Source organism: Natrix helvetica, assembly GCF_964273705.1.
Source record: "Natrix helvetica genome assembly, chromosome: 5".
NCBI lineage: Eukaryota > Metazoa > Chordata > Lepidosauria > Squamata > Natricidae > Natrix > Natrix helvetica.
The window spans coordinates 43,281,148-43,294,697 of NC_138551.1; the positions used below are offsets into that span (position 1 = coordinate 43,281,148).

The 13,550-nt window shown below is 37.8% G+C and overlaps 1 protein-coding gene across 4 annotated transcripts in view; it reads left to right on the top strand.

The window, feature by feature from the left end:
• EPHB1 (EPH receptor B1) overlaps positions 1–13,550 on the top strand; it is a 402,482-nt gene that overhangs the window by 310,045 nt on the left and 78,887 nt on the right. For all 4 annotated transcript variants that reach the window (XM_081956413.1, XM_081956414.1, XM_081956415.1 and 1 more), the window contains 2 exons: positions 7,334–7,515; positions 9,573–9,735. In XM_081956413.1, coding sequence (XP_081812539.1) covers positions 7,334–7,515; positions 9,573–9,735 — 345 coding nt within the window. The remainder of the gene's footprint in view (positions 1–7,333; positions 7,516–9,572; positions 9,736–13,550) is intronic.

Consider the following 13,550-nt stretch of genomic DNA (forward strand, 5'->3'; position numbering starts at 1 on the left):
ATATAAGACATATTCTTTCTTTGGCAGCACCATTTACAACAAGTAAGCTCCCCTTTCTCATTTCTGGGAGTCACCTCTTATAGAGTCTGTATTTTCTTAGGATTCAGGTTATGTTATACATCAGGTATTTTGAGATACAACTATGTTGTAATCTTCCAGCATTGGAAAATACCTATTTCAACTTATATGTTTGATTGCAGACATTTTAGTGCCAAACAATTTTTTTTTTATTTTCCACTGAAATAGCTCTCATGTTTGAAGGAATTGGTGCATATTTAATTCGTATCTCACCAGAAAATTTTTGTTTTGTGTGTGTGTGGGCACAATACCATATTTCTCAAATTTTGAATTTCACTGTTTTATGTATACAAGGACAGCTTTAAAATTAAGAGAACGACATTTCCAAAAAGGAACAAATAGCACAATATTTAGTATCCTTTTTCAAATAGTTTACATACCCTCACCTTTACAGGAAGTTGTTCCAGCTCACAAGGAATTGATTATGAATCTTAGAAATCTATTTAGCATAGTGATCTGTAAGCAAAATGAAAAGAAGAGCACATTAGAATCATCACTTGTGTAAAAGCATTACAGTATGTCAGGAAAAAAATGGCCAATTATCAGTAACTAACCCTGCTCTATTCACCACAAGGCACCACCGCTCACCAGAGACTTAAAGGACCATGGGTTTCAGAAGCATATATGGGGAAAATCATTTAGAAGGCTTTGAGAATTCATCCCAGCAGAGCCCTTACCACATGCTTCAGTGGGCTTTTAAAATGAGACAGTTTGATTTCTCAGGAGGATCAGGCAGGAAATTAACTTGTTTAATGAAGCACAAGTGATATTGCCTTGATTCTTTCTGGATTGCTATCCCCAGCAGGGATTAAAAATAAATAAATGCAGTAGGCAGATTCAAGGATGAAGTCAGTGATTCCTCAGGAATCTGGCTCAGAAACATAAAAACTTTTTTGTCCACATAGATTTTTCACCACTTCCTGGCAAGTTATAAGCCTCAGTCATACCAACATAGTATCAAACCTATTGTCCTCCAAAACCAGGGATGTCCAAAAATAAACCCTAACACCTGCAAAGGGTTTAAATCGCCTTCTTTTCTTTTCAGAGAAATGTCTGAAGTGTATGGCTCAGGGGCAAGTCACATGTTGTACGTGCAGATTGCAGAATATCCTACGTTCAATTCCTGGCATCCCTCATAGGATAGGATAAGATTCCCCATCTGAAATCTTGGACAACTACTACTAATCACTGTATCAATGTAAATAATAGCTGGAACAATGGACTGATTCAATATATAAGTGCTACGACATGTAGAACCTTGCCATAACCACAAAAAAAGCACCTTTCTCATTCTCATGCTGCTGCTTCCAATCCACCATTGGTTCACTGAGGGTAAAATTTCTAGATTTTGGGCTCTGCAGTGGGAAGGAAATAGCAGCAAACACACTTTCCCTCCCTCCCTCCCTCTCTTTCTATGTGTAAGGAGGGAGGGAGGAGGGAGGGAATGTATATATTGCATTCATATTCCATCACAATCCTTAAAAGATTCTCAATGACCCACAAAAAGTAGTAAAGCAATAAATAATAAAAATACAGCTATACAACTTGACACAGAATTTGCTGTCAATCCCCAAGCACCTTCTGGATTCTTTATTTTCAGCTGCTCCTGGAAGGCAGCTAAAATTGAGGCCACTCACTCAACCTTTCCACGGGAAGCCATTCCAGAGAGCTGTGGCCTCAATACATAAAAACATCTTCAGGCTTTGAATCCCCTGGTCTCCCAAACAGGGAACATCCAGCTGCTTTTTCCAGCATGATCAAAATGGCCCCGTTCCATTGGAACGATATGGTTATGTCACAAACTCAACACCAAGTCCTAGAAGGCATTGCTGGTTAAAACTAGTACTATAAACTACAGTAGGAGAATGGAATGAAAAGATTTTTATTTTGTAACATGGTCTTTCTTCTGCTTCCAAGGGAATAGCATTGCATGCTGCGATTTTTAATCAGCATTTTTTTTTAAAAAGAGAAACTTCTCCTTTGGCGGTCTACACAAAAGCAGAAGAGGGGGAAGGGGTAGATGTGAGGACTGAAGCTGAAAACTGCCAGGGAGGTATAAAAGTGAAACACTGTCATGGACACACCAGTTCTGCAATGATGCCTACGTTAACTTCCCAGTGTTATAAAAACATTATGAGCTCTGATGTTAAGCCCTGCTTTATTTTATCAAGCATCCTAAGCAGAAAGATACTTTCTACCATCATCAGTAACTGAAAGCAATAGTCTATTTTTGTTTCCTGTTGCACAGAAAATGGTACTCAAGGGCACAGTGCCTCAGATGTGTATATTCCAAAATTAATCAGCAATTAATTATGGCTGAAAGATCCGGCTTCCATTTGTCTTGAAAACAATGTCTGCCCATGTAATGTAGTGCATGCATTGACTTTACCAATCTCAGCACTACTTTAGTTGTCTTTTCCCAAATGAAAGGACCCTAGTCAGTGGTGGGATTCAAATAATTTAACAACTGGTTCTCTGTCCTAATGATTTCTTTCAACAACCAGTTCACCAAGCTGCTCAGAAAGTTAACAACCGGTTCTCCCAAAGTGGTGCTAACTTGCTGAATCCCACCACTGATCCTAGTGACGGGATCTCATTTCCTTGTCATATCAGTGACCTTTTTTTTCTGAACTAATAGAGCTAAAATTGTGCAAGTTGAGTTGTCCATGTTCCCAAATTATTGGAGGAAGTGTTATGAACTGTTTTGTTATTGACTGAAGCAGCCCTTGTTTTTCCAGGCTTTTGTATTTCCCAGGATTGGGGGTGGGTGGGTGGGTGAATTGTCTTTGTTTAAAAACCACTCTAAAAAGCTGCAGCAGTTCATACAAAAGCTGTATGCAGTACAGCAAAGATGCCACATCCTTCCCGTTTATATTTTCCATTTTATATGGAAATGCATTTTATATCTCAAACTAACATAGGTGAAGATCAAATGGTATGTACTAAATTAGGGGTTGGGAACTATGGCCCCTTTATGACCTTGTGGACTTCAATTCCCAGAATTATTCCTGAGCCTGCCACAAGAGGACCATAGTTCCCCATCCCTGTACTAAATGAATCATCTCAACAACTCACCAAATGCCTATAAGAATCTGTTAAAAACACTCACAGCATATTATACTAATGGTCTGAACTAGTATGAGCTGCCAGAAAAGACTCATGAAATTGAACCATATCATAATTATATTTTAGTAAAGTTTTTAACAAGATAGTGAAGATAGATTCTCCATTTTGCATAACATTTAATGTATTGATTCATTTAATGCTACCTATCATGCTGTACACCTCCAGTTTTCTGCTGACTGATCGCTCTTGACAAAGTGTTTTTGTACTAACAATCTTTGTTAGTACTGTAGATTATAGTGAGTCATAAATAGACAAGCAGGTTTCTGCCTTAAGCCACAAGAAAAGTAGCAAAGCTTAAGGAATGGTATGAAGGCAGTAGCTATGTCCCTAACTAACCTGCTTAAATATGCTGCACATACCAGGCACAGAACTGCCATTGGCCTTTTTCATAATGACAATAATGAAAAATTTGAAGTAGCTATGAGAGTTTTTTGCTGTTCATGAGAGAAGTATTGGAATTTTCATAGAGAGGGAAAAACTATTCTGGTTGTGCTTGTTCATTTGCAGATGGTTTGTATAGTTTCCATTTGATGACCAACTCCAGGAATTTTAAATTCTACTTAAAAACAAGCAGCTTTTTAAAATATTAAAATCAAATTATTTACACATTGTTCACATTTCCATTCGTCCTTTTATAATAATATTTTTCAAACAACAATTAAAGATGAGGAAACTACCGCCACAGCAAAGGCAGAATGATTCTAAGGCAGAGCTGTCAAACTCCTGGCCCACGGCCGGATGCGTCACAGGCTGGCCACGCCCCAGCCCCCACACAGTTTAGCAAAGGATAAAAAAGTCCCAATGCGTCATGTGATGATGCGAGTTTGACACCCCTCTTCTAAGGTAAAAACTAGCTTAACTGGAGGCAGTTTTACTAAAAGTTCTGCTTGTATTTTATGAAGATTTGTTTCCTTGTGCCAGTGGTGGAAAAGTACAATGTAATAAGGTTGAGAGTAGCATCTTAAAATTGTGTGTGTGTGTGTGTGTGTGTGTGTGTGCTTTCATGTCAATGTTGACTCCTGGACAAGTCCTTCAAGATTTCTTGGCAGTGGTTTGCCATTGCATCCTTCCTTGGATTGAGAGAGAATAACTGGCCAAGATCATCTAGCTTTGTGTTTAAAGTGGGACAAGAATTCACTGTCTCATGGCTTCTAGCCTAATGCCTTAATCACTAGCCAGGCTATTTCTCCTTAAAAATTAGAATAAAATAATTTTAATTGGGGGGGGGGCATTCTACAAAGCTAAGGAGTCATAGTGGAACAATCCAGAAATAAATGAAGTCCAAGCTCAGGGAACCCAAATCAGTAGAATGGACAGGAAGAATTCTGAGCCAGATGTAAAGGAACAGTAATCCTCAATCCAGGATTTCCAGCTTCACCTAGAAGCAATCAGTTCTGTTCTCAAGAAACTCTTACTCACCAGTATTTGTGTAGGTTCATAGGCCTACATTTTCTGCCAGATAAGCAGTGTATGTTATGTTTCTGTCTTGGAAGACGATTTTTCTGCTACAGTTTTAGTGGAATTTGGAGGGAGGGCTGACTGAAGAAGTTTTTGTTTTGATAATGGATCTCTTACCATTAGCAAGATGAAAGGGATAAGTCTGATCACAGACTTTCCAGAACCTGGGTGGATCTGGATTTTCTCTAGTCCCTGATTACAGTAAATGGAAAAGAGATGTGACTGAGTATATTTTATAAGGTTTGATAGTCTGATATATGTTACTGCAAATGTCACTTGCTTTGGAAGTGGATGTTTTTCTACAGCATAAAATAAAGAAGAACAATATCTGTTTTTTCATGATTCTAAATCATGGTTATTTCTCCCAGGGAGGTTCACAACATGTTAAAATAATTTATAATAGCATATCACAAATTAATAATAGGTGCACTTATAATACTTCAAATTATTACAGAAGTAGTGGATAAAATATACAAGTGTAAAATAATATAAAATATGTAAATTAGTAGAAAAATATATTATTTAAAAAGTAGCAATTCCAAAGTTAAGGTCCATATTTTCTAAACAGTGCTAGAGAAAACTGGGTTTCAAAGTCTCTTTAATTTGATTTGCTATATGAGGAGAGTATACGATTGTTATATTAAACAGATGTTAATCTCAGCATATAGATTGTGTGTTTACAGGCTTTCCCATGATTGAGAATCCTAGTTGTGTAAAGTTCCAAAGTATTGGAACAAGCCTGAGAATAGAGCCAGGTCTTAAGAGTCTTTCAGTACCCCAGGAGAATGGATATCATCTGTATCTTTGAAGGGATGCTATTCCAGAGGGTAAGGGGAGTGACAGAGTAGACTGTCTTCTTCAATCCCATAAGATGTCAGTGTTTAAATAAAAGGAATCTGGAGTCCACCTGTGGGCAAGGTTTATTGAAACCAGCTCACGTCCTGTTATATTGTACTCTCTAAAAGAATCCACAGACACATTTTATAACCCCTTACTGGTAAAGTATTTGGTAAATTCTGAGCTCTTTTGTGTGAAGTTGTTACTGTTGGATCAGCACAATATGGTTTCTTTGAACATCTCTAAATTCTGCTATACTGTTTGTAAAATTAGGCAGACTTTGGTCGCCCATCAAAGATCCCTACCACTAACTGTAATATACTATGTCTTGTTCTGTTCTGTTTTATTTATTTGATTGTTTTAATTTTTCTTCGGGACTGTCTGACCATAAAGAAAGATTGATTGACTTGGAGTGCATCCAGTAGATATAAATATATTGGGTGAACCGGAATGACTGGGCATAATCATTCAGATAGTCAGGCCCTATGCCTGAAATTTTGAAATACAACAAATTTCTGCTCTTGGGATTTCTAGCAGTTGTCCTTTCCAATATATGAATTGGGAATCATGAATCTGAAGGATACCCAAATTAGGAAGGGGAAATGGGGCATATTAATAATATAGGAGATATGACTGTCCCTAATGATAGCACAGCTTAACTTTTACTCACTCACTCTCTCTCTCCCTCGCATGCGCAATTGGCATGGGTCTCTTCATTTAATTTTATACCCAAACCATGCTGGAGAGTAGGTTAGGCATGAAACAATGACTGAAACCACCCCCTCCCCAAAGACCTAGTGAACTCCTAAGGCTGAAATTTGATAGGAAGCTGGAAAGTTCCAGTCCAACACTTTAGTAGCCAAACCATACTGGGTAAAGAACTGATAGCCAGAGAAAGAAGAATGGAATATAAGCTGAGAAATAAGCACAGAAAAGGCATAAGAAATAAAAAAGCCTTTGACAAGAATATTATGGAGGAGGCAGTAGATAGGAAAAAAATACAAAGAAAGAAGTGACTTGACGGGTTAGAAAAGAAATCTTGGAGGAGGTAACTTAACATTCTTTGTTCACACTCTTTATTTGAAGTAAAGCATATGAATGAAAGATGTTAAGTGTCATAGGGCAGCCACTGGAAAAAAATGAAAGAAGAAAAGCAGAGGAAGGAATTGACTATTGCTGAAGAAATGGAGAACTCAAAAGGGAAACATGCATACAGAAACAAGGAAGATGACGGGTGAAAGGACAGTGAGAATTCTGAAAGGGAGATTGAGAAGACCCTTACAAGGGGTCTTGTAAATATGCAGAGTTATATTGATATGCTTATACAGGGCTTCAAAGTAGCCTACCATGGAATTCATGTTTTAAAGGTATATTTTATTGAAAACCTCCCCTATCAAAATATCATTGAAAGCTATTGATATTTATTTTTACGCTGCTCTTGTTAATTTAGTGGGACTAGCACAGTTTTGTATGAAGTCTTTTGAGGGTCCTTGACAATAATAACTTGCTTTCATCAATTAATTTATTTGTGTGTATTCTTTTCTGAAACATTATGCCCAGAGTCATTTCCAACACAGAAAGCTAACAGTAATAACAAAGGATGTTAGTCCCTGTGTTAATTTTTCTCTTTATGTCATAAAATGCTTTGTTTTATTATTGTATTGAAGTGCACTATGTTGTGTTACATGCCTCCTCCCCTTCCCCATTTTCACAGACCTCCTCTCCTTGTCCACATCCTGGTGTTTTCCTTTTATTTCTTCAGAGTATCTCACTACCCTCCCCTGAAGTGATGTTTCACTTTTCTTGCAATTCCTATTCCCTCCTTTCTCCATAGCACCTTCCACAGTTCTTATTATGCACCAGGTAAGTGCCACCATGAGGAGCATCACGCTGTCATGGCCTCAGCCAGAACAGCCCAATGGCATCATCCTGGACTATGAAATCCGTTATTACGAGAAGCTGAGCCGGATCTGCATCCCTGAGATTAGCAGCGCCATGGGCTCAAGACCAGCTACCGTAAGCCTGAATGCATTTCAGAGAAGGGAATTTGCTGGGCTGGTAATGGGAGAAGATGGAATTAAAACTGCCAGCTATTTTTAACGTATCATGGAATGCATGGTTTTGATTTAATTCAAAAATTAGATTCTAAGATGTTCTGTGTTCAATCCAGCCTAAGGTTCTGGATAACACTGTGAAAATCTTATTTTATTTTAAACAGATTCTCCTTCTTATGTCCTTTTTTCCACCTAGCAATAAGGAACTTGTGAGATAAACTTGACTTGGATTATTATTATTTTTTATATAGGTGGTTGGGCTCTTTCTTTGCTGAGTCTTCCACAATGGCTTTCTAGTTTAATGAATTTTACCTGTTATTTGGCTTGTGATAAACACCAGCAGATTGGGAATTCCTATTGCAAGATACACTAAATCAATCTTTGCAACAGGAATTAGTTGAAGCCGGGGCCTGCCATTGGTTCCTATTTGTCTGCATTATATATTTATTTCAGTCCCTATTTCTTGAATAAGGATTGTTTTAACAACTGAAAGCTTGCTAGGAATACCAGTCTGGATCTGGACTTATTTTGATGATGCTTGGATAGTATTTTGTGCCATATAACAGTCCTTAATGTCTATACTTATCTTTCAAAAGCTGTCTTGTAAGCTCCTGCTATCCTACAGATGACTCCTGTTTTATTACCTTGTAAGAGCTAGATAGATATAATCTGACACAGTTGGCTGTAGATTGAACTAGTTTTGCCCACGAGGCCCTGGGGTACAGTAAATGATATCCAATCCCAGATTGTCAGGAAGCAAGCATCAGCTGCCATGCTGCTGTACAGGCCTGCCAACCATGCCTGATGTTTAGGATTAGACAATCATCCCGAGAGACGAAGTAATGTCACAGGCACAATATTGTACTTGGTTGCTTTTGTCACACTTGCAGTCGATCCTCCCACCTCAATATTCAACTGCATGGGGTGAAATAAACAGTCTAGAAAGGGGTGGGAGTGGGGGGGAGAAAGGCAGTTGGAGCACAGGAAAAAAATATATGTAATGAGCTTAAAATGAAAGAAAATGTGGATACATTTGTTTTCTTCCTGCTGCATTCAGCCTTAGAGGGAAGCCTCCTACTTCATAGGATCATGTTGCACAAATCATTGTGTGAATGTCAATGATTTAACTGGAATCACTTTTAGGCCTTGCTACCCACCATCCAGTATAGGACAGACCATATCCAGGAATAAATAGGAAAAGTCATAAAATCAAAGTTTTGAGTCAAAACCAAGATTTTTAACCAAATGTAACAAAAAAATGTGCATGCTAAAAAGCTTGAGAAAGGATGCAGGTTTTGTTATACCTTATCTTTGTGCTTGAACTGTGATGGCTGTTTTATATCATTTTCATAGTCAGGTCATGTCAAGTGTAGAAGATAAGTATTGAAATATAGCTATGGTTTCTCTTATTCTGGCCATTTATATAACCAGAATAAACATATTTGCTGAATATTAATATTAGCTACCTGATAATTAAAGGCCATTGCATTGTATTCTTTTTGCAGAAAAACATGTAGGTATTACTCATTTGCTTACACAATAGGCACACCTCCACTGCAAGTTGCATAAGTACAGCACTTTTCTCATTACTTATTATTTGTAGTTATTTTCATTTGAACATTATTACAGAAGGACTGTAAGAATCAAAACGGATTTGAGTAATATTGACACGTAAAACCCTAACTTCCTTGGCCCTTGCTCGGAGATGTGAACTCTTCAGCTTCCCCAGTCAGGAAGCCTCCAGATGACTGGTAACAATTCTCATTAAACATGAAAATTTCTAAGGTTTATGGCAGCTACAGTTTTACAACATCCCCAAAGCCCAATTTCGATTTGTTTTAGATAGCTAAAAAATAGCCCTCTGGTTGTCCTCATTCCATCCTATTCATTAAGCAGTTGAAAAGCAAAAGACAGGTTGGTACATGGGATTGATTTTTTTTTTATCAGCATCGTAGTTGACACTGCAAAAATAATCTTGCTTCTTTCCTCATACTCTCCTTCATTTGTTCTTTACTGAAGGACCACAGTGAGTACAACTCCTCTATGGCCAAAAGTCAGACCAACACTGCACGAATCGATGGGCTCCGGCCTGGGATGGTTTATGTAGTGCAGGTGCGGGCTCGGACTGTGGCTGGCTATGGGAAATACAGTGGAAAAATGTGCTTCCAAACTCTGACAGATGGTGAGTGCCTTTGAAAAGTGAGGGAAGTTGGTTGCACTCCCTGTCAAATTCCCACAGTGTAATTGAATTAAACCAACTTGTCTGTTCAAACTCTTCTGTGATGGGGTAGCATGGCAAGATCAAGTGTTTTACAGACAAGTGAGAAGTATTGTCATTTGGAGGCCTAATCTGGCTGAAATTCCTCCACCTCTTCCTCCTCTTCCTCGCTAGTCAAGATTTTCTGTCTTTCTGGCTGTACAAGAAAAACAAGCCCCACCACCACTTCTTAGGAAGAGCTAAGGCCAAGTCTCTGTTGGAACACAGCACAGTGCATAGTAGTAGGTTATTCAAGGATCTAGACATGAACAGAGAAGTGTTGTTTTTTTTAAGTTGAATGCAGATTTTAAAGGATGTGGAATGGATGAACTTAAATTTGCACCAATATGTGCATATGATGGTCATTCTCAGATATATTTTTTTAAAGGCACATGTAACATGACTTTTTTCATGCCCTGCAGCCCAGGAAAGGAATATATTTTAAAATGTTTTGTGCTTAAGGATTAGTTGCATTTGAAATGTTGCATTTTAATAGATTATATTGGAAATAGCTGAACTCTTAAAAAGCACTAGGGAAAGTGTCTAAAAAGACCCCTTATATTAGAGAGGTATGCATACAAATCTTTTTTTAAATATTAGAAGATGCTGGGACTGAATATTTCACAATAATGCTGTGTGTCAGAATTAAAGAACTCAATAGCTACTTTCTGGGTTTATGGCCCATGTATATGTAGTGTCTCAGTAATGTATAACTAAGAAAAAATATTTTTTTAAAAACATACAGAATGAAAGAGAAAATGTTTAGATGGGTCAATAAGCCAACAATTGATCAGCTTATCCTGCACCTACAGACCTTTGAAATACAGTAATTTTTATAGGTTTTTATAGGAAACTTAAGTTTACTATTTTATAGGAAACTTACTTGAACTATTTGCAAAGTGACCAAAATCATTCTTTAATCATACATAATTCATTTCCGGGGACTAGTACAAGATAATTTAAAATACAAAACAAAACTTTGTAATACACTGTAAGAGTTGAAACTGGCAAGGTAGGAAGCTATAATTCTCAAGGATCTGTATGTAGAATCATTATGTAAACCTGCCTGAGCTGCAGTTGTTGACATAGTTTTAAAGAAAGCCATTTCTTTGAATATTGTTGACTCAGAAAGGCAGGAAGAAAAGTCTTGGATTTAAACCCTTGCATATAGAGAGAGAGTTCTGGATTGCTGTGAACTGCAGTAGACAGATTTTCTCCACAATAAAACAACTTATCTACCCATGTAAGTTTCTTATCTACCCACTGAAATTTCTATTGTTACCTAGCAACAGATTATGGGATAGAATTTCTGGAGAGTAGGAATGTATTGAGATGCCTAGGAGAGACATTTGATGCACACTAATTGTCATTGGAGCCTGCAGGTTCATTGGAGTATAATGCTGCTCAGCCACACTTACCTGCCTAGAGGCCACTAGCTTAGGAAATAATATTTTAGAAAATTCTTATTCAGACATACTCAGAATCATCTTGATATTCTTCATTACAGCTTTCTGAATTTGGAGGAGACAGATGTTTTTAATTGTTTTTAATTACACACCCACCCTCCCACCCACCCACAGAGAGAGAGAGAGAGAGAGAGAGAGAGAGAGAGAGAGAGAGAAAGAAAGAAAGAAAGAAAGAAAGAAAGAAAGAAAGAAAGAAAGAAAGAAAGAAAGAAAGAAAGAAAGAAATGCATACCAGCCCTTGCCTAAACAATAGCTTTTTCAAAAACTGTAATAAGCACTTTCTGAAAACAAGAAAATGGCCACAGGATAAAAATAGCAAAAATAATAATGATCTACAAGACTCGAATATTAAAAAAACAAAAGTTCACCTACTATTTTCCCCTTAAATCTAAGCGGGGAGAGGGGAATTCTTTGCCGGGAGCTGAAAGGATTTTGGAGCAGATGTCAAACAAATGTCTATGATGACGACACTGTAGGTATGAAGTCCTGCAACTAAAAAAGTTGTTTGCTTGTTCTGGTTAATCCTACTACAACAAACATTTAATTCTTATTTATTGTAAATCTATGTTGATTATGTGCCACCAAGTCATTGTTGACTATTAGTGATAATGTAGTTAGGTTTCATCTAGGACAATCTGTCCCTTACCTGGTCTTTTATGTCTTCCAATAGTGCACTCATCACCACTATAACCAAGTCTATCCATCTGATCATGCTCTTCTTTTCTTCCTTTCCTTCTGTCTTTCCCAGCATTACATCCTCTACTAGACGGTCTTTGTCTAAAGTAGAATAATTTGAGCCTAATCGTCAGTGGCTTGAGTGAGAACTCTGGGATGATTTTGTTCAGTCATCCATTCATTTGTTTTCCTGGCTGTCCAGTGTATTCTAGGACTCTGCCAACATCAGAGTTCAAAAGCATCAATATTCATCCTATCCTGATACTTCAAAGCCCTGATCGCTATTAGTATAGACACATAACTGCATTTGAATAGTTTTCCAAGATCTTTATATTTGCTGTACAAGTGGTAATACATGACGTATTTCTGAACCGCTGGTTCTCTTGCCATTGATGGTTGATCCTGAAAGGGAGAAGCAATCCACCACTTGAATATCTTCCTTGTCTGTTCTAAGGCTGGTTGCTTAACCCCACTTTTTAAAAGTGTACCTTGAGTTTTATCATGAGACCTCGCCGAACCTTTGTATTTTCAGTCATTGGTATAGTTCAAGTTATTGAAGTTTCTTCCTCCAATGTTAGAACTTGGTTAATCATCCAATCTAGTTTCCCTTAATACATATATGTACACATCAAATAGATTGAATAAATAAGGGAAGGGTATACGGCCTTATTGCATTCATTTCAAACTCTAGAGCCAATATATTTCTCCATGTTCTGCCTGTACTGTGGATTCCTAACCTGTATTTAAGTTTTTCACAAGGAAAATGAGATGTCCTAGGATCCCCATTTTTCTAAGCACATTTCATAGCTTAATATGATCAAAAGCTTTTCCTTAATCAATGAAATGCATATTTAATTCTTTTGGGTATTCCTTGGCTTTCTCAATTACACTGTGTACATCAGCAATATTGCCTTGGGTTCCTGTGCTTTTCCTATAACCATCTCTTTTTTCAGGTAGGACTTTAATCTGCATTGTTGATCCTAAGCATTATTTGGTTACCATGTGAACTGTTACGTCTCCCTTTTGGGCAGTTTTGGTATGTAGTCTGATCTTCCAATTGGACTAATCTTCCAATTTATTAGTTACCGTGTAATTCTCCAGATTTGCTGGCACATTGCTGGCAGATTTGCTACTTGATTGATTCTTTTTCTATTTCTTTCCATGTTCCCATAGATGTGCCATTAGTACTGTAGCCTTTCAGTTTGATAATGAGTGCTGATCATCTAGTATTAGAATTATCTTCTAAGTTATCTTGGATGTTCTATACTTTACAAGTAGTCCTGTACTTAAAACAGCATATAGGACCGTAATTTCTGTTTTGTGAGAAAGGGGCAGGGAGGATGCACAAGAGGTGTAACACAGGGAGGCTTCAAGGAATGCACAAGACATCAGGGAGGGTGAATGTGGATGCAAGGGTGTGTGCAAGAGGTGCCGGCCTGAGGGGTGCAAGAGGCGTGTCATACTGATTGGGAAAGGGGAGGCGAGGGTATGTGAGAGGTGCCATATGTACTGAGGAAAGTGTGCAAAGGTGTGACATAAGTCAGGGAGTGTGCAGGGAGGTGAATGACTGCATGGTGTGAGTGGAATGGAGCAGAAGGA